Source organism: Physella acuta, unplaced genomic scaffold (assembly GCF_028476545.2).
Source record: "Physella acuta isolate Inbredline_101_S28 unplaced genomic scaffold, ASM2847654v3 ptg000969l, whole genome shotgun sequence".
Classification (NCBI taxonomy): Eukaryota; Metazoa; Mollusca; class Gastropoda; family Physidae; genus Physella; species Physella acuta.
In genome coordinates, this window is record NW_026732486.1 from 649,758 (window position 1) to 671,613 (window position 21,856).

Genomic DNA, 21,856 nt, shown 5'->3' on the forward strand with positions numbered 1-21,856 from the left:
CCCAACACAACCCAACACAACCCAACACAACCCAACACAACCCAACACAACACAACACAACCCAACCCAACACAACCCAACACAACCCAACACAACCCAACACAACCCAACCCAACACAACGCAACCCAACGCAACCCAACACAACCCAACACAACCCAACCCAAGCTGTACTCACACCAAATCTTTTACACCAAATCTTCTATAGCTGTACTCACACCAAATGCTGTATAGCTGTATGTACACCAAATGTTGCACACAAAATGTTGTATAGAAATCTAGAGCTAACCATAGCTTAAACTGGAGCTCAAGCTTAAAACATATATTTGTGTTAAATACAAGGTTGAGGCTAAAGTGTAAGGTCAAAGATACTTTCCAAAGGTCATACAGATCGTTTAATATGAGTGAATTAATGATCGTTGAACCAAGGTCTGCCTCAAAAGATGAGAAACTTTGATACCAAAATAAGAGTGGACTAGCGGGGGCGACCAGTACACGATACATCTGTTTGGGGGAGCCACTGACCGGCTCTAGACAGGACATGGCTAGAGCTGTGACGTCATCCACTGACAGACTGACCAGTGACGTGCTGCACGTGTCATAGAACAGCTTGGTCAAGACCAGGATGTTGATGACGTACAATATTACGACAACTGGGCCAATGACGTCAGCCATGACGGTGTAGATGATCATACTGAATCAGTGAGACTAGCTGTATGTAATTCAAACCTCATTAGCTCACCAAATACCAAATCCACGGAAAGTCTGGATTTTATTGTCCACAGAAAGTATAAAGTTTAGTGTCCACGGAAAGTCTGAAGTTTAGTGGGGTGCAACCAAAAAGGACCGTTGCTACGGACATCACGTGATATTATTCAGCTGCCCCAGCCGAATCCCAGGACTGTGAGAATCTCGCTGATACTTGAGGGAATAAAAAACTCAGGTTGGGTTTTGTTTTCTCCATTCTCTAATGTTGGTGTTGTCTCCATTCTCTGTTGTTGGTGTTGTCTCCATGACTTCAGATACCAACAACTTGCAACAGCTTGTAGTGTCGCAGGCACCTATCTCAGACAGGTAACTGTGACAGGTAACTGCCAGTTACCTGTCCAGTCAATACAAGGGCTGGTATAAAAACACACTTGTAAAATCTTTTGTCTCACGAAGACATCCCAGGAGTCGGACAAAACATTGTTGTTGAAGCGCTATAGAATAAAAAAATTGTAACCAGATGTGTTGCTCCCCATGATACACAGAAACATCAACACGAAAAACTTCGACCAGGAGAGATGTCAACCAGTGATACACAGAAACATCAACACGAAAAACTTCGACTAGGAGAGATGTCAAACTTTAAAGACATTTGAAAAACCACCTTAGTCGATAACTTAAGACCCGACAGAAATTCGAATTACTGGCGGAACAAGCTAAAGAACAGATGTTTTTTACTTTCTCGTATGCAGAGTATAGAGAAAGTATTGAAATCGTGCACAAAAATCACATGAAATTTTGACAGTTTTCACCGTTTTACTCCTCAGTCCTTCATCACATCCGGAGTATAGAGGACTTATTTTAATCGGGCAAAAATTATAAATCCAGTTTTATCAAAATGTTTACGTTTTATGCGTAATCGAGTCTGAAAAACTGGGCTTTGCAATTATGTCCGTGTGTGTGTGTTTGTGTATGTGTGTCTGTGAACACGATAACTTCAGTACCGTTACAGCCAGAGTTTCTTCCAGGCATCTCTTCGGGGGGGGGGGGGGCAAAAAAGTCTGGAAGAAACACTGGTTACAGCTAGGATGATGAAATTTCATATATAAGTATTATATTAAATTTGTAGTTTTGTATAAACTTGTCAGCGATTTCCGATAACCGGAAGTGGAATTTATTCTACTTTCAATTTTTCAAAAGCCCATAACTTGAGTATAGTCAAATTTTGAGTAATTTCCGTTGACCGGAAGTAGTAATTTACGCTATTTCCGATTTCTCAAAAAATAACGCATGTGAATTTATAAAGTACCAATAATATTCCGCATTATTATTCACATTTCGTTTGGCGTTTACTTGGTGCTCAATTCTTTTTTCTACGAGATTCTATTCTATTTTTAAAAGTTTAATTACTTAAAAATGGATTTAAAAAATCATGTCTATAGCCCGAGTTGCCATCCGCCGTGTTGTTATATAAGAATATTGGAGAAAGTTTAGGGGAGATCACTACCGGTTTATTTAAATAAAAAATATTAAAAGATCCACACACGTACACACACCCAGACACACAATTCAAAAATTATAAATTTAAGTTATAAAAAAAATCCGAAAATATTTTGCAATTAAAACACAAAGGGAAATATTCCCGAAAGAAAAAAAAATTGTATACAATACATCTATCATTGAGAAGATAAATAGTAGGTTTATCCAACAAAAATTGTATACGGTACATCTGTCATTAAAAAGATAAATAGTTGGTATATCAAACAAAAATTGTATACGGTACATCTGTCATTAACCTGATTATACAGACCTTCAAGGTCGACTCAAAAAATTATCAGTTACAGGAATGTAATAGTTGGTGGAGACTACTGCCACACTAGTTGTAAATATATCTTTCTTTCTGTTTCTCAAAATTAACATTTACAAAACTAAATGTAAATTATATGTAATTATTTACGATGTTCTAAACTTTAAATTATATTCAATGTAAATCAGATTTAAATATGCGTTTACTTTTTCATAACATCTAATTATATTTTTGTCTAAAAACTAACAAAAGATCTATAGACAGACCATGGCTAGGATTGAAGTTTCACAAGTCATAAGGAATGTTCTTAAATTTAAGAATAGTTTGTTTTGTTTATTTTTCATCGGGTGGTTAGTAGTTAATATTTTGAAAAAGTAGTGTCGAAATACAAAGCCTAGTGAGGAAATCTTCGCTTCAACCATATCCGTCAAAGCAATTCTGGCTACTGGCAACACGTCCTTGACCCAGGTGACCCAGGTCAACAACATGACCCAGGACTACGGTGTGGACGTGGTACTGTTGGCTGCTAGCTACAACACGTCACTGACCCATGTGACCCATACAACCCAAGTGACCCAGGTGACCCAGGCCTACACTGTTGATGGGTTGCTGTTGAGTGACGAGGCGTTGCGCCTGTTTAACTTGATCAATTACGTCATCCTGGGCGGGTGTGTCAGCGTTGTTGGTCTTGTGTTGAACCTGATCAACGTGGCGGTGTACACCAGGCTGGGCTACAGAGACACCTCCAACATGACGCTGTCGGCCCTGTCCCTCTCAGACACGGGGCTGCTGCTGATGATGCTGGCCTACAGCCTCGTGTACAACCCCCTGCTGCCCGCCGACAACCCCGAGCTGATCTACGCCGTCAGAAACCTCGGCATCGGCTGGCCTCACGTCATCATCAGCCGGGTCTCGGGGTGTATAAAAGCCTTCATCGCCCTCGAGAGGTTTATCGCCATCGCTCACCCCCTCAAGGTCAAGGCCATCCTAACCCAGTCCCGTACGCTGATCGTCTGCTTTCTCCTGTTTGCTGTTCCATTCGCCGGCTCCACTCCCGTCTTTGTGTGTCTTGGTATCAACTTGCAATACAACGCCGTCCTTAATACATCAACGCTAGCACTAGTAGCCTGTAGTAATCGCTACACGGTAGAGGTCAACGCTCGCTACTTCAACATGTTCCTCCAGCTCTCCTCCTTCCTCCTCATCTCTGTGCTGACCGTCGGGCTGGTCCACGCCGTGCTCAAGACGTCCAGGTGGAGGAAGACCTCTGTGACGTCAGGACGTACGACACGTGACCAGAGGCTGACTCGAACCGTCCTGGTCGTCTGCCTGTCCCACATCGCCTGCGTCACGCCCAACATCGTCGGCACGGTCGTTACGCTCGTGCTCAAAGATTACCTGGCCAACGTCAGGTACAAAAACCTGCTGGACGCCATCTACTCCAGCCTGTTTCTACTCGGTGCTATCAACAGCTCTATAAACATTTTTATTTACATCAAGACTAGCTCAAAGTTTGTGAAGGTTCTGAAATCTATGTTGATTCAACAAGAAAACAAAAAGAATATTTTTATTTTAAACAAGCTGTAGGTGGTAGTGATGGTAGTGCTGGTAGTGATGGTAGTGATGGTAGTGCTGGTAGTGCTGGTAGTGCTGTTGATTCTTGCAGTCAGCAGCAGGTTGTATCAGATTGTGGCGGGCATCCAATGTATTTCATCTGGATCACGTTAGATCTAGGTTCTACTTTGACTTTCCCTTCCTCCGACAGCTTATCTATAGATCTAGAGAAATTTATTGTGTACTCAAAATAGAAAAACTGTTGAAATTTGATAATAGTGTTAGAACCTAATACAAATAACAAACGGACGCATTGTTAAAGCTATAGCCGACAGAAAATTTAGCTTTCTAATGCGATAAACTTTTGAATGGGCAACATGATCTTCCATGGAAGCCGCCATGTTTGTTGTAAAAAGAAAATGAATCACGTGATGTCACTATAAGTAAAGTCATTGCTCTGAATTTTTATAATTAAAGTGGTGTTCCACAAACGAATATATCAATAAATTAATTAACGTCTTTAAATGAATTTGTGATTAACCGTTTGGTAAATAAGAACATTATTCTCTACCTTAATACGTATTTTACAGCTCTACACATAGTGCACATTCTCCCCTGTAACCAAACAGACAAAAAATAAATAAATAAATATACAAACTTGTAAACAAAAGTTGAGTTTTAGTAGTGTATAGATATATAGATAGATCCTCGAACCAGAAAGTGCATAGGGTAGAGCAAGCAGAGTGGACCACCGTGATAATGATGCCCTGATATCGTAATGTTATCCCATTGGATTACAACAACTATTTAATTGCAGGATGTGACCTACTTAGGTCCTGTCTTTTTAGTTGTACATTTATTAATCAACCATGGGTGACCTGTGGTGTAATCAACGGTATTTTTCCATAGTTTCAAGAAAGATATATACCCAGTACTTTTCCATCACGATATGTGGTGCAATCCTTCTATAATTACGATTGGTTAATTCGGACATCGGCGATGGCCTAAACCAATAGTCTTATGACTTGAAGGTGACCTCCCATGTTTCCCAAGTAGTTCAAATAGCCTGCGCACACGTCTCTCGCGGCAGTCCAGACCAGACGTCCTGAGAGAGAAAGCCGTGTGTGCCGCCATTTTGTATTCTGTAGTTCAAAGCAGCATTTTCCCTGATTACTTGTGGTTTAAGTAATATTCTGTGCTTTAAGTAGTTTCGTATAAGCTGTGGTGATTTTCCTAAGTGCCATTTCCTGTGATAGTGTAACATAGTTTTTTTTCTTCAACTTGTGAGTTGGGTTTTGTTTATTCTGCTCATTCATTATATTTTGTATAAAGCTAGAGTCTTACTTTGAACTTGTACACATTTTAAAGGTTATATATAGATTAAAAATGTTGTTGGTATCAAGAGTTCTTCGAATTTATCCCCTAGACGTTATATACGAGTCCTCAGTGAAGTTTTGTACCTGCTACCCTTTTAAGGCTATGTGCCATCTGTGTTTAACCCTCTAAACGAACCCGGTACGTTCGCCAGCTCTGCGACTGTTAGAGTGGTGATCGTAATAGGGCCATCAAAAACTACCATCTAGGTAAACCAAAAAATTGCCCCGTTTCATGTAGAACTACTGACCCTATCATTTCTCAACTCACAGTAAATAATGTGTTGATATTTCTTGAACCTCGGATATTTAAAAACATGCAACGTTTCTTTAAAAGTATTGGAAATAAAGACGAAAATTATATCGTCGTGACGAACTTCAATTTTTTTGTGTTTCCTGACGTTAATTTGATCACCAAACCTGCAACTCACTCTACCTCATTCCCACCTCATCCGCTCTTCACCCCTCCCCCCCCCCCCACACACACACACACACCTCATTCCTACTAATGAACAAGATCATTACACATCAGCTGTTTCCAAGTACAAACTAATCTATTAAGAAATTTAAGATAAGCTTTTAATGACGTCAACACACGATACAGAGATTAACATCTTCGCTATCAAGATGTTAGCTTCCATACATCACAAAAACAACTAGCTATTTCGGGTCCTAGGACCTTTGACCACAGGTGCTTTGACCATAGGGGGTTTGACCATAGGGGGTTTGACCACAGCGGAGCTTTGACCATAGGGGGTTTGACCACAGCGGGGCTTTGACCATAGCGGTGCTTTGATCATAAGGGGTTTGATCATAGGGGGTTTGACCATAGGGGGTTTGACCACAGGTGTTTTCTCAGCAGAGGGTCTTTGATCACAGGTGGTCTATCAACTGGTGTTTGATCACAAGCGCTGTGTCCGGCTTTGATCATAGGTGTTTTGTCCACATAGGGTCTTTGATCTCAGGTGGTTTGTCCAATGCTGTCCATATATGGTAAGGATTTATTTTAAAAGTTGCTAAATTATATTTTAAATTTCAACATGATGTAATAATATGTTAAATCATCATGTATAAATACAAGTCATCTAAACTACTCTATGTCAAAACCATGGAGAATCTTGCACACGATTGGCGATGGTGTAGCACGAACAAATAACATTTGTAAAGGATGGCATTACAGTCTTCAGTCTCTCCCCCAATGTAGTCACCCAACAATGTGGCGTTTCCTCGAAGGTCTACAGATGGACTGCACACGGCAAAAGACAACTTTCTTGCAAGGTGTCGCAAGGCAAGCTACCCAGCTGAGAAGCGATACAAGATGCTGCACGAAAAAGTACAACGTGCTGTCCAGACATATGTATTTTCAAGTACATCTACATTATTTTTTTGTGAAACTTGTTATATGTCGCATTATTTGTGTTTCATTTATATTTAAAATAAATCTATGAGGCCTAGCACCAGCCTTTATGTGGTGACTAAAATATAGTTCTTGGCTTTTTTTTAAATACATGTTAATTTCTATTAACGTACTCTCAGGAAACATGTATAAAATCGTGTTAATTGTATCACACCTATGATCAAAGCCGGACACAGCGCTTGTGATCAAACACCCGTTGATAGACCACCTGTGATCAAAGTCCCTCTGCGTAGAAAACACATGTGGTCAAACCCCCTATGGTCAAACCCCCTATGGTCAAAGCCCCTATGGTCAAAGCTCCGCTGTGGTCAAACCCCCTATGGTCAAACCCCCTATGGTCAAAGCACCTGTGGTCAAAGGTCCACGCACCCTATTTCGTCGTTTAAACCGACATGTTTTCTCAATGTTCTGGCTGTGTGTTGAAGCAACGCATTTTATTTCGCCAACCCTACATGGACAAAATACGTCTAAACAAGTTTACTTTAAAATATTACTTGGTTTCTTTTTGTAGACTTAACATACTGATGAGAACTTTTACGAACTTGGAGCTTGTCTTGATGTAAATGAAAGTGTTGGCTGAGCTGTTGACAGCACCGAGTAGAAACAGGCTGGAGTAGATGGCGTCTAGCAGGTTGGTGTACATTCCACTCACCAAGTACTCTCTGAGCACGAGAATGACGACCGTGCCGACGATGTTGGGCGTGACGCAGGCGATGTGGGACAGGCAGACGACCAGGACGGTTCTAGTCAGCCTCTGGTCACGTGTCGTACGTCCTGACGTCACAGAGGTCTTCCTCCACCTGGACGTCTTGAGCACGGCGTGGACCAGCCCGACGGTCAGCACAGAGATGAGGAGGAAGGAGGAGAGTTGGAGGAACATGTTGAAGTATATGGCTACACTCTCCAGCTGGTAGCGATTGCTACAGGCTACTAGTGCCAGAGTTGAGATGTTCAGGGCAGAGTTGAAGTGGGAGGTGATACCAAGACACACAAAGACGGGAGTGGAGCCGGCGAATGGAACAGCAAACAGGAGAAAGCAGACGATCAGCGTACGGGACTGGGTTAGGATGGCCTTGACCTTGAGGGGGTGAGCGATGGCGATAAACCTCTCGAGGGCGATGAAGGCTTTTATACACCCCGAGACCCGGCTGATGATGACGTGAGGCCAGCCGATGCCGAGGTTTCTGACGGCGTAGATCAGCTCGGGGTTGTCGGCGGGCAGCAGGGGGTTGTACACGAGGCTGTAGGCCAGCATCATCAGCAGCAGCCCCGTGTCTGAGAGGGACAGGGCCGACAGCGTCATGTTGGAGGTGTCTCTGTAGCCCAGCCTGGTGTACACCGCCACGTTGACCAGGTTCAACACAACACCAACAACGCTGACACACCCGCCCAGGATGACGTAATTGATCAAGTTAAACAGGCGCAACGCCTCGTCACTCAACAGCAACCCATCAACAGTGTAGGCCTGGGTCACCTGGGTTGTATTGGTCACGGTCAACGAGAAGTTGTCACTGACAGCCAACATCATCTGACAATAACTTTCAGACGTTCTGTTCGTACTATGGGTATTCTATTTCCTTTCACTGTAAACAATACGTGGTAACTAACCTTTAAATTTAAACTCGAAATCTTATAAGTTATTATGTATAGATCCATCTGGTTTTTTACTGCGGTATTGTAGTGAAAGTCACGTTTTAAGAAGCAAGATAATGAATTTTATCTTGGACTTAATTATTTGGTAGACAAATTAAAATAATTACAAGTAATTTTAAAATTTGTTTGTTGATAATTACTGCGCCAGTGAGGCCGACCCACAATAAGATACAAACAACAGATTCCGTCAAAGATGTTTCTACATTTAGCCAACTAATTGGAATGTTGTTTTTCATGAAATTGATTCAGTCATTGACCTTTCCTGTCCTGTTTATTTTGTGCGCGTGTGAGACAATAACCTCGGTCTTGTGCGTCACGTTATCAAGGCTGTCATTAAAACAATTATCATGTCTTTCTTTAACCGTGAAATTAGTTTCATTGTTTTTAATCTTTGTTTTGAAAACTCACTTACATTTTTTGTAGGGTATTATCTACTTCTTAATTCACACTTACACACTTACACACACACACACACACACATCGAGCTATCTAGAGCTGTCGACGGGTTTAGTTTGTAAGAGATTCCTGTGTTGAGATCAGCTTGATGGATGGCACATAGAACTTGTACATATCAGATGTCAGTAACTGATGTCAGATGATGGTGTTGTATGTATGTCACTGACATCATTGTCAGTGACCAACGTGCCACGTTTGAAATGAACCAGTCAGTTAGAAGTGCTCGAAATTTTGCTTGGCAGTTTCGATCTATGACGACAGATAGGCAAAAAGCATGCTAAATAAAAGCTTGTAAAAATAGAATAAAAAATCGAATGTCGAAAACGATATACAATACTAAAGATGTCATTGATCATGGAGACACTAAAGTAAACGTCTTAATTATTAAACACCTAAATTACTTGTCTAAAACTTGAAGTGTATGTAGATATACAAAATAATACCGCTCATGGTTGCTAAACCGAAAAGTCTCGAGTTCGAACCCTCGGGCAGATGAGGCTCGTCAGCTGGGGACAGCCACTCTTCTAGGAGAGACAACTCCAAAATCAAACAACTGCTGCCTTGTAGTTTGTTCTTGGTAGGACAAAGGCTTTGGAAGCAAATCCAAAAAGAAAAGCAGGCTGAAATCGTACTCAATGGCGCATACCAGTGGACACGTATACTTAATTGTGTTGGAGGCGTGGTCGAGTCGGCAAAGCTCATGGTTGTTAAACTTCGGAAAAAAAAGTCACGAGTTCGAACACTCTGGCATATAAGGGGGTAGTCCATGAATGACATCACACTTTTGTGACGGTGTGTGTGTGGGGGGGGGGGGGGGGGGGGGTTCAGTTGGTGCGACGTCACATTTTTGCATTATAAAAAAGCAATGTTAGAAAACGAATTTTAGACGTTATATTGCGTTTTAGAAAACTGTTTTAATAAATTGTAATAGGAATTTATTAAAATACTCTATTTTGACAGAGTTCAGGCAAGATTTTGGAAAAATATCGATGTTGTAAAAACAATTCAATTTCAATTTGGGGTGGGGGGGGGGGTTGTAGGCTAAGGTGTGACATCATTTTAGGGGGGGGTCTGGCTTTTTGTGACGGAGGGGAGGGGGAGGTAAAAATCGTCAAAAAAGCGTGACGTCATTTATGGATGACCCCTAGGGCTCGATCCCTTCCAACACAAAAAGTTAAGAGCGAAGAAGAAAGAAGAAGTTTGAGTAAGGTTTAGGTTTAGGGTTATTATTAGGGTTTTATTTCCGGTTAACTTTGCTGGTGAGATAAAATGCCGATTCTGAAGTTCCGTGGCCTGTTAAATTTCATTTCCGGTAAAATTTCCATTTCAATACAAAAATTCCGTTTACGGATAAATTTCAGTGTACGGATAAATATCGGTTTCGTATTCGAATGCCATATTCAGTTAAAACTTCCTTCCCTGCTCAGTTTTTATTTCATTTTAAAATTTCCGGTACAGGTTAAAAATGGAAGTTTAAGATATCGGTTCCGGATAAAGTTCCGTTTCCGGTAAAACTTCGATTCCAGTTAAAATTTAATTTCTGGTTTAATTTCCAGAGTTGGTTAAAATGGCGGTTCCGTGTTAGAGCTGCATTTTGTTGCATTTTGGTTCCCGTTTCATTTTGGTTCAAGTTATCGATTTTTGTTTAAAGAAAAATAGATTAATTAGAAACGTAGTCAGAACACATTGATTTTTTATTATTTACTGTTTTCTTTGCTTTGTCACAATTTATATCAACGTGTATTAAAGCACATATATTTCTCAAAAAGTACAAAGTTTTGTAAAAATAATATTATCTTTTTCCGTTTGTGTCCAAGAAATATGAGGCAGGTAGAGTTGGTGTATGTTTCAACGATCATGGCATAAATGGGATAAAGTGGTCAGTGCCAAGCCGACTGGTTTCTCTAACATAAGTAAGGTACCTATTAGAGCTTTTTTTATTTAACCGAAAGTGCAAAGATCAAAATAAAAATAAATCTCTTTTCCTTCCAAAAAATTATAACTTTGTCTTAAAAATTATACAAATCACACAACTTTACGTTATAAATAATAAATACGAATTAAAATGGCATAGAAAAAATTTCAAAATGTGTGATTGTGTTTATGTTTGTGTTTATGTTCCTGGTATGTTGAGAGTAAGGATTTATGTTGACGTTTGTGTGTACGTTGATGTTTTTTTGTTGTTGAAGTTTGGTTAGGTTTAAGGTTATATATATTTTTCTCAAAATATTTGCATACAGACATTAAATATATATATATATATATATATATATATATATATATATATATATATATATATATATATATATATATATAGAAAACCCGTGCAGCGTCCTGTATTTCACACCACACTGTCCTTTACTGATACGTTTATCACAAGGGCCGGTGCAGGGCCTGGCCGGGACGGCTAGTTTAGTTTAAAAAACAATGACACGGTAAAATAAACAAAATTTCTAGATATTTTAAAAATTAAGAAACAATATTTATTTCAATTACAAATATGAACAACGAAACAAAGCTATTTTAATATGTGATCTATTGGTTCACATACAACAAGAAAACTAGAAACTAGTCTTGAGAATATTTATGTCAACATTTTCGCTAGTTTTCTTGTCATTAGACGACAAAATGCTGGTTTACAAAAATTGTTGACGCTAGATCTGTATTTAGTTTTGATGGACGCTAGATCTGTCATTAATTTTGATGAAAGCTAGATCTGTCATTACCTTTGAAGGTACCACGAGGCCTTAATGATTATCACTAAATTATGAGTTACTAGAATCCTATGGTTGTTGCTTGTTTACGATACAGCATTAAACTTACATCTTCACCGTTCTGATAATAACATTTTACCAAGAAATGATACTTCAAATAACATACAATTACTTTATAATTTTATATTGTAAACGTTTTGAACATACAAGACGATAAATGTCTTTAAATATCCTTGAATGGACGTTAATGTTTCTACATTTAAATCCTGTTTCTGACCTAAAATAAATTCGACATTTATTTACTGGTAGTTGCAAGTGACGCTTAAAGATTTTCATCATCAGCTGGTGAATAGTGGAATGGTCTGCAGCTAGGCTGCAGATGGTGAATAGTCTGCGGCTAGTCACTTGTAAAAAAATTATAAATTCGACACCAACTGAAGTCGTAGGAACTCAACTGTGAGCGGCATCATAGGGTCATGTTGGCTGTTAGCTACAACACATCGCTGACTCATGTGACCCATACAACCCAGGTGACCCAGGTGACCCAGGCCCACACTGTTGATGGGTTGCTGTTGAGTGACGAGGCGTTGCGCCTGTTTAACTTGATCAATTACGTCATCCTGGGCGGGTGTGTCAGCGTTGTTGGTGTTGTGTTGAACCTGGTCAACGTGGCGGTGTACACCAGGCTGGGCTACAGAGACACCTCCAACATGACGCTGTCGGCCCTGTCCCTCTCAGACACGGGGCTGCTGCTGATGATGCTGGCCTACAGCCTCGTGTACAACCCCCTGCTGCCCGCCGACAACCCCGAGCTGATCTACGCCGTCAGAAACCTCGGCATCGGCTGGCCTCACGTCATCATCAGCCGGGTCTCGGGGTGTATAAAAGCCTTCATCGCCCTCGAGAGGTTTATCGCCATCGCTCACCCCCTCAAGGTCAAGGCCATCCTAACCCAGTCCCGTACGCTGATCGTCTGCTTTCTCCTGTTTGCTGTTCCATTCGCCGGCTCCACCCCCGTCTTTGTGTGCCTCAGTATCACCTCCCACTTCAACTCGGCCCTGAACATGTCAACTCTGGCCCTAGTAGCCTGTAGCAATCGCTACCAGCTGGAGAGTGTAGCCATATACTTCAACATGTTCCTCCAACTCTCCTCCTTCCTCCTCATCTCTGTGCTGACCGTCGGGCTGGTCCACGCCGTGCTCAAGACGTCCAGGTGGAGGAAGACCTCTGTGACGTCAGGACGGTCGACACGTGACCAGAGGCTGACTCGAACCGTCCTGGTCGTCTGCCTGTCCCACATCGCCTGCGTCACGCCCAACATCGTCGGCACGGTCGTCATGCTCATCTACCGAGACAACTTGACGAGCCTGCGATACAAAAACCTGCTGGACGCCATCTTCTCCAGCCTGTTTCTACTCGGTGCTGTCAACAGCTCTATAAATATTTTTATTTACATCAAGACTAGCTCAAAGTTTTTCAAAGTTCTCAAAAGTTTCGTCTGTCGACAGACTGACAAGAAATATTTGACAGAAACTACAGGTGATATCAAACAATCGGCCACGTTTTTCTGATGGTCAGGTCTGATGAAAGCAAACGACAAAACATGATGATAAAATGTTGGGTACTTTTTAATGTAACGTCTGCTTTAACGTCTGTGTTATAACTGGGTTTTATGTGTCCCACAGCTATGCAGTGAGAGGGTTGAACTACTTGATCTAATAGAATATCCAGATACCCTACCATTTCATTATGTCTAGCCATGTTATCTAGCATCTTGAGACACGACGACATCAACGCATACAAATGATTTGACAGAATGACATTGTTTACTACTTCTATTTATTACACTATAAGAAATAGACATCGGACGACTTGAACAAACGACTGGACAACCTAACCCTAACACAACAACAACAAGACTACTTGAAGCTTCTTACCCGGCAACAACGAACCTACACTAAAACGTCACTTTCTTGCGAATGGTGTGTAGCAGTCACGGCAGGAACTAGTGTTGTTTATACGTTTAAAGAACTCTCCTTCATCAATAGTCTTTCTTAAATTTATGGGTGGATTGATAAATTGTCTTTCTCAATGTGGATTGTTTGATAAATTGTCTTACTCAATGTAGATTGATAAATTATCGTACTCAATGTGGATTGATAGAACCTTTGAATTAGAAACTGTCATGTTTTATTGTATTACATAAACGTAGTTAATCACAAACCCAAGGTGTACGTTAAAGGTGAAAGGACTCACTGGTCATTCTATCTAAATCTCTCACGTGAGGGCCCCAGACGCCTTAATCTCTCACGTGAGGGCCCCAGACGCCTTAATCTCTCACGTGAGGGCCCCAGACGCCTTAATCTCTCACGTGATGGCCCCAGACGCCTTAATCTCTCACGTGAGGGCCCCAGACGCCTTAATCTCTCACGTGAGGGCCCCAGACGCCTTAATCTCTCACGTGAGGGCCCCAGACGCCTAAATCTCTCACGTGAGGGCCCCAGACGCCTTAATCTCTCACGTGAGGGCCCCAGGCGCCTAAATCTCTCACGTGAGGGCCCCAGGCGCCTAAATCTCTCACGTGAGGGCCCCAGGCGCCTTAATCTCTCACGTGAGGGCCCCAGGCGCCTTAATCTCTCACGTGAGGGCCCCAGACGCCTAAATCTCTCACGTGAGGGCCCCAGACGCCTTAATCTCTCACGTGAGGGCCCCAGGCGCCTAAATCTCTCACGTGATGGCCCCAGGCGCCTTAATCTCTCACGTGATGGCCCCAGGCGCCTTAATCTCTCACGTGAGGGCCCCAGGCGCCTTAATCTCTCACGTGAGGGCCCCAGGCGCCTTAATCTCTCACGTGAGGGCCCCAGGCGCCTAAATCTCTCACGTGATGGCCCCAGACGCCTTAATCTCTCACGTGAGGGCCCCAGACGCCTTAATCTCTCACGTGAGGGCCCCAGACGCCTTAATCTCTCACGTGAGGGCCCCAGACGCCTAAATCTAACCGTCAAAAACATGTCCACTGAGCCTACAGGTTTTGGTGTTGTGGACGATGTGTCCTCTGGGCAAAACGTTCATGAAAGTTGACCTGCAACTTGTTCATGTTTTAGTACAACAGTTTTTGGCTAAATGTCGACCTAAATAGCGACATGGACTTTAGTACAACAGTTTTTGGCTAAATGTCGACCTAAATAGCGACATGGACTTTAGTACAACAGTTTTTGGCTAAATGTCGACCTAAATAGCGACATGGACTTTAGTACAACAGCTTTTGGCCAAATGTCGACCTAAATAGCGACATGGACTTTAGTACAACAGTTTTTGGCTAAATGTCGACCTAAATAGCGACATGGACTTTAGTACAACAGCTTTTGGCCAAATGTCGACCTAAATAGCGACATGGACTTTAGTACAACAGTTTTTGGCTAAATGTCGACCTAAATAGCGACATGGACTTTAGTACAACAGCTTTTGGCTAAATGTCGACCTAAATAGCGACATGGACTTTAGTACAACAGCTTTTGGCTAAATGTCGACCTAAATAGCGACATGGACTTTAGTACAACAGCTTTTGGCTAAATGTCGACCTAAATAGCGACATGGACTTTAGTACAACAGCTTTTGGCTAAATGTCGACCTAAATAGCGACATGGACTTTAGTACAACAGCTTTTGGCTAAATGTCGACCTAAATAGCGACATGGACTTTAGTACAACAGCTTTTGGCTAAATGTTGACCTAAACAGCGACATGAACGTGAGCTTAAACTTGGAGCTCATGTTGAGGTAGATGAAAATGTTGACGGTGGAGTTGATGGAGCCCAGTGCGAAGAAGATGGCGTAGCTGGCGATGAAGGTGTTCCTGTAGAGCCCCGTGACGTTGTAGTCCTTGACGACCAGCATGACGACGATCCCCACCACCCCGGGCAGCGAGCAGACGATGAAGATGGCGGCGATGAGGATGATGAGCTTGACCAGACGCTTGTCACGTGATGCTGTGGACGAGCTCTTGACCGACGCGGTTTGTCGCCACTCCGAGATTTGTAGAAACTTCTGGCTCAGACAGACGGTGAACACGGTGACCACGCTGAAGGAGGTCAAGTGAACGATGAAGTTAAAGGTCAAGGACACGTTCTCCAGCTGTGAACTTTGGTCTGACGTCACCAGTCTCAGAATGGTCTGGTTTAAGTTGGGATCGAGCGACACCTCGATTTGAAAGCCGAAGAAAACGGGCACCGTGCAGGCGATAGTGAGAGAGTAGATGAAGATGTTGACGACCAGTGTCCGCCTCTGGGTGATCAGACGTTTGACCTTCAAGGGAAATGCCACACAGACAAACCGCTCGAGCGTCAGGAAAGCCGTGAGACAACCGGATATCCGGCTAAAGCACACAAACGGCCAGCCAATGGGGAGGTAATCCAGCGCCCCTACCGACTCGAGACCGTGGACGGCCCTCACAAAGAGGGGGTTGTAGATGACCCCGAACCCCACGAGCATGAGTAGGACCCCTAGGTCGGCCGCCGACAGACTGAGGAGCGTGATGTTCGTCGTGTCGGTGAAGCCCATCTTGATGAAGACCACGATGTTCACCACGTTCAGCGCCACGCCCACCACGCTGATGACGCCAGCGATGACGCCGTAGGTGATGAAAGTTATGACGTAAGCTTGCTCGTCACTGATTAAGTCAGAGGCTAATGGTTGACCGGAAATTTCCGGCAAAGTTTCACCGGTTTGTTTGTCGTTACACTGGCTGATGTTACAGACATTTGATGAACTCATTGTGGTGAATTCGTGATGGTAAAGGTGTCACGGTCTGGTGGCACAGATGTCACTGGCTGATGTCACAGATATCAGCGGTTGATGTCACCACCTAATGCCATGGATCCAACCAGCCTCTTCCGTGTACAACAAGGCGTCATATCCCAGAGCCGTGAGAAAATTGTTTCACTTGAGCTTAAAGTTCTTCCAAAATTCTTCCTTAAGACGTCCAGTAGATCAAAGTTCCGCCACAAACACAACTGACCAGCAGTGACCTGAAGATTTCATCCCTGAAAGGTGATCACAAGAGTTCATCAAAATCAAAACTTTACATTGAAATATTTTTTTTACTATTTAAAGTGATTGTTTTCTAATATTATTTTTTTACAGTGTAATTTTTTTTCCTCACAATATAAAAATTTTTAAAAAAGTAACAATCCTTTTTTATGACTCAAGAAAAAGCCAATACTGTTTTATAAAATTTAAAAAAAAAACAGTCAAGAATTTTAACTTGTCTATTTCCATCTCTACCACCAACTCTTTTCATGTCTGTACACTGATGTACTTCTCTTGAGCCTTTAGAACTCTAGCCGTAATTGCATGACAAACACTGACTAATTAACTAATTAATTGTAGTGTTGGACTAGTGCGAGATACGGATCAGAAGTTTGTTTTGATGTTTAACCTTCAAATTATTTTTGACACAAATATTGTCTGATGGTTTTTTTACAACACAGGGTTCCTCCCCTTGATTGTTTTAATTAGAAGTTTACTGACGCTATCATGCTGGCACTAATTAAACTTGTCTCGTTCTTCGCGATAATTACTTGCCCCTGTGTGTTGAATTGTAGACTAGCAACGTTATAATCGCAGAGACTGATCTATTAATTACAGTAATTTGAGAGCAAAGTTTAGATCCTAATTAGGCTACTAATGATCATTTGTTTGGATACGTATACCGTGCACCTGGTTGGATAAAGTGACTGCATGTCTAGTTCTAGACGTTTCTAGCAGGTGCTGGTACAGGTGAGGGGTCGAGTCACGTGACTCCCGTCGCAACGTGTGTCCAGTCGAACCGGCAGTGTGACGTCAAGCTCGTGCCACGGACCTACCAGCTGGTCAGACGTCTGGGTCTTACAACATACCGGCAGATCAGCAGACGACACTTCCAGCACTGATTCTGGTGACGTGACGTCATTCACGGGGGGATTACTTCTTCTGGTGCTTTACATTTGTATGGACATCTTATTCGCCGCCTGCTCAATGTTCGGCTCCCAGTACGATGACGGTTATCACGTGACTATCCCAAACATCTAATGATGGCTTGCCGAATTTTTCAAACAAAAATAAATCTACCCTGCGATTTCGTCTAATATTTTTTTGTTAATTTCGTTACCATGGAAACTTCGATGTGAGGGGGAGGGCAACTATAAATAAAACGCAGCTACTTGCATACCTTTTCATCGCTCTAGGTGATCGATCAGTGTGATTGGTTATCTTCACGTGACGTAAACTATCGAACACTAAACGTCATCGTCGTCTGACTATATTTTCAATTATCAACAGTAATTATAGGATAGGCAATTATCTTCAAAACGAGTTGCATGTAGGTCAATGTAACTCAGTTTAATTATTTGCTTACAAATAAATATTTTTTTTTCTAAAATCATCGCCTTTTTCGTCAAGCTGATTCTTATTTATGAATATTGACTGTAAAAAATGTTGCAGTAAAGTGGCATTACGGTAAAACATTCAAACCCTTTAGCCGTAAGTGTAAAGCTGTTTGTATCCAACTTTCCAACATTCAACTGTTGTAGCGGTTACATCTCTGACAGTCGTTCTGATCCCATCAACGTTTGCACTCTACACGTCAATGTACCTGGTTTCTTGTATTTCATCATATCCGGGTATTGTGACTGGTGCTATAAACTTGTCTCAACTACCAGTTACCTACCGTTCTATTGTCTCCCTTTGACAGCCTTAAATGTCTCCAGTTAGCCTTATGTCCTAAACTACTAAACTCTACTCTATAGTCTATGTATCGTGATTTCGATCTAGTTATTTGCCAGCCGTACAGAGAACATTTGTAGCCCGCCTTGATCCGGTCCTTTCGTCCAATTAAAACAACCTCGCCTCAATAGTTTATTTTCTCTTAACCGTTTTATAATTGTTATTGAATTTCAATTTCCAACCAACGATTTTTTAATCATCGTTTCTCCAGTTGACTGGATGTTTGGTCTGTGGCGGGTTGGGGAGTAAAGTAGGTCACTTCTGCTGCGTCGTCTGCTACCCCCATCACAGGACTTAATTAGTTTAATTGTCCAGCCAATCAAGCGATACCCTGGACCAAAGCGTTTCCCTCTGTCATAGTCACTCGTGCGGAAAATGTTTTGAATGATTGTAGCGAGCACAGGCGGAGATAACAACAGGTCACGGTGGTAGTTAAGTTAATTGGATAATTACAGCTTCAGGTCAATGTGACCTCACGGCCAGGACACACTTAGACCTGTGGCAGAAAGGTATGTTAACATGACTTCACGACATTTAGATATCGAGACATTTATACCTCACATTTAGACCTCACGACATTTAGATCTCACGACACTTAGACCTCGTGACTTCTAGATTCCACGATAATTAAACCTCACGACATTTAGACCTCACGACATTTAGACCTCACGACAATTACACCTCACGACATTAAGACATCACGACATTAAGACCTCACGACAATTAAACCTCACGACATTAAGACATCACGACATTTACAAAGCTATTCTCCTTCCTTTTGACGTCGTGTCGCCTAACTCTTCTTGTAATTATTTCTGTGAGTTCACAGAACTAAAGCACATACATTTTCTTATGGACACCTGACTTTAAAATGTATGTATGTAAGTTTCTATTCATATCTTACTGTTATAGCTTTATAATGTCGAATTAAGAATGTGGATGTATATACAAATAAAAAGTTTCTAAAATAATGTAACTGCTTGATTTATTATTAAAAGAATTTATTCTCAATCAACCAAACATTGATACAAGGATTTTAATTAATTTTTATTGCTTTCTCGTATACGAAGTATAGAGGAAATATTGTAATCGTGCAAAAAAAAATCGAGATTTTTTAAAAATCTCGACGTTTTACACCTTCCTGAGTCGGAAAAAATAGTTTTGCTGTTATGTCCGTATGTCTGTGTGTGTGTATGTATTTGTGTATGTGAACACGATAACTTGGGTAGGTTGATGAAATTTCATATATAAGTATTATATAAAATGTGTAAACCTGTATAAACTTTTCAGCGATTTCCGTTAACCAGAAGTGGAAATTCCGATTAATTTTTCAATTTTTCAAAATCCTATAACTTAAGTACTCTGTTAGATAGTTGAATGAAATTTCACGTGTAATTAAAAGATCTGATTCTCTGCCTTCTGTCAAATTTTTGCAAATCTCGACATTTTACACCTCCCTGAGTCGGAAAAACATAGTTTTGCAATCTTGGCCGTAAGTCTGTGTGTGTGTCTGTAAACACGATAGCTTGAGTACCGTTACAGTTAGGTTGAGGACATTTTATATATAAGTATTATATTAAATTTGTAAATCTGTATCAACTTTTCAGCGATTTCCGATAACCGTATGTGGAACTTTTTCTACTTTCAATTTTTCATAAGCCTATAACTTGAGTAGGCCTACTATTTCAGATAGATAAATGAAATTATACAAATAAGTAAAAGATCTAATTTTCTGCCTTCGGTCAAATTTTAAGTAATTTCCGTTGACCGGAAGTAGTAATTTACGCTATTTTCGATTTCTCAAAAAACGCTTATGAATTTATGAAGTACTAATAATATTCCGTACTATTATAAACATATTGTTTGGCGTTCACTTGGTGAGCAATTCTTTTTTCTATTCTATTTAAAAAAGTTTAAGTAATTAAAAATGGTTTCAAATAGTGTCTATATCCCGATTTGCCATCCCCCGTAGTGTTATATAAGAATATTCGAGAAAGTTTAGAGGAGATCACTCCCGGTTTATATGTATGAAAAGTATTTCAAATATGGATGTCTGTAGTAAAGTTGCAGCTTTATAAGAGGGCGTAGAACCACCCAGTGTTTCTTCCTGACTTTATTCTCCAGGAGGGGGGAGGGTGCTCTTGATATTGGGGGGGTGGACACTGGTAAAAGTATATGTTTTCTATATCAATTCCATTTTTTGGGGGGGGGGGGCGGTAGACTTTCTTCGCTCTTCCCTCCCACTGGAAGAAACAGTGGCGCCACCTTATGTTCAAGACTTCTGGAAATTGTTTTATTGAACATTTCGACACACAATTTATGAATTTGAATTTTAAAATATTTCTTTTCCTGCTCAGCATAACATTTGCAATCTAAGTGTTCAGGTATTAGATGTTAAATTTGATCCTCTAACTCGATTGGTCTGTTTCGCCCCCCCCCCCTCCTTTCTTTCCCTGTCCGTGTGTACGTCACAAGCCGTTCACCCCTATATTGTATGCATGATACACAGCACACATTTTCCTGGAGTTTTACAATACTGGCATCAAACTGGTTGACTCTTTAAATCTAGCTAGAAGTGTGAAAAACTGGCGCTGAGATAGTGTGAGTGTGTGTGTTGGGCTGAGATAGTGTGAGTGTGTGTGTTGGGCTGAGATAGTGTGAGTGTGTGTGTTGGGCTGAGATAGTGTGAGTGTGTGTGTTGGGCTGAGATAGTATGAGTGTGTGTGTGTGTGTTGGGCTGAGATAGTATGAGTGTGTGTGTGTGTGTGTGTTGGGCTGAGATAGTGAGTGAGTCTGTGAGTGACGGCAGAGAGGAGTAGAGAGAAGAGAGGAGGAGACTAAGCGTGAGTACACAGACGAGTTGTGTCAGAGTGTAGACAGAAATTACTCGGAGAGATTAGCGGATTAACGATATCATTTTTTTTTTGAGCTTTTGGATTTTATTTCCTCTATTTAATTCAGTGGTATAGTCGTAATTAGTTGATAATTGTGTAAATAAATTGTCGTTGTTCTAACGAATGCCCACTCTAATCTAGCAGTTGCTTGGGGAGTGGCCTGCATGTGTTAAAGATTCTCGTCGTCTTAATTTTTCTTGGTGTTTTCTTAATCAGCTTTTAGGTTCAATGTCCGTTGTCTTTTGTGGATGTTGTATTTTGTTGTTGTCACATTCAGACTTAGGTTCCTTAAGTTTTGTGTCACATTTTGATTATTGTCACGACCAACATACCGATGTGTGACCACTAGTCTTGACCAGTGAGCAGCCTACAGTTGTACCAAATGCTGTCAGTTGTACTGAGTCCCTGCCGCCCCGGCCAGGCTCTGCACTAGTCGCCTGTCCATCTCTCGTCCTACTGAAGCTACTCCATTAAAACACGCGCCAACACGCGACATTCCACACGTACCAAAACATCAGACGA

At 41.5% G+C, this 21,856-nt stretch overlaps 4 protein-coding genes across 4 annotated transcripts; 2 read left to right on the forward strand and 2 right to left on the reverse strand.

Annotated features, from left to right (window-relative positions):
* The first annotated feature begins 2,999 nt into the window (after nucleotides 1-2,999).
* LOC131954041 (lysophosphatidic acid receptor 6-like) lies at nucleotides 3,000-4,100 on the forward strand. Its single transcript, XM_059317523.1, has one exon. The coding sequence runs from the start codon at nucleotides 3,000-3,002 to the stop codon at nucleotides 4,098-4,100; it is 1,101 nt and encodes a 366-aa protein (XP_059173506.1).
* A 3,247-nt stretch (nucleotides 4,101-7,347) lies between these two features.
* LOC131954042 (FMRFamide receptor-like) lies at nucleotides 7,348-8,382 on the reverse strand. Its single transcript, XM_059317524.1, has one exon. The coding sequence runs from the start codon at nucleotides 8,380-8,382 to the stop codon at nucleotides 7,348-7,350; it is 1,035 nt and encodes a 344-aa protein (XP_059173507.1).
* Nucleotides 8,383-12,156: 3,774 nt separating this feature from the next.
* Nucleotides 12,157-13,251, forward strand: LOC131954043 (FMRFamide receptor-like). The gene has a single exon (XM_059317525.1). It carries the CDS (start codon nucleotides 12,157-12,159, stop codon nucleotides 13,249-13,251), a length of 1,095 nt encoding a protein of 364 aa, XP_059173508.1.
* A 2,129-nt stretch (nucleotides 13,252-15,380) lies between these two features.
* On the reverse strand, nucleotides 15,381-16,451 carry LOC131954044 (tachykinin-like peptides receptor 86C). Its single transcript, XM_059317527.1, has one exon. The coding sequence runs from the start codon at nucleotides 16,449-16,451 to the stop codon at nucleotides 15,381-15,383; it is 1,071 nt and encodes a 356-aa protein (XP_059173510.1).
* Between the last annotated feature and the right edge of the window lie 5,405 nt (nucleotides 16,452-21,856).

What these genes read in the sequence shown, in the direction of transcription:
- LOC131954044 (XM_059317527.1), bottom strand. Translation starts at nt 16,451, where the DNA reads ATGAGTTCATCAAATGTCTGTAACATCAGCCAGTGTAACGACAAACAA.
- LOC131954043 (XM_059317525.1), top strand. Translation starts at nt 12,157, where the DNA reads ATGTTGGCTGTTAGCTACAACACATCGCTGACTCATGTGACCCATACA.
- LOC131954042 (XM_059317524.1), bottom strand. Translation starts at nt 8,382, where the DNA reads ATGTTGGCTGTCAGTGACAACTTCTCGTTGACCGTGACCAATACAACC.
- LOC131954041 (XM_059317523.1), top strand. Translation starts at nt 3,000, where the DNA reads ATGACCCAGGACTACGGTGTGGACGTGGTACTGTTGGCTGCTAGCTAC.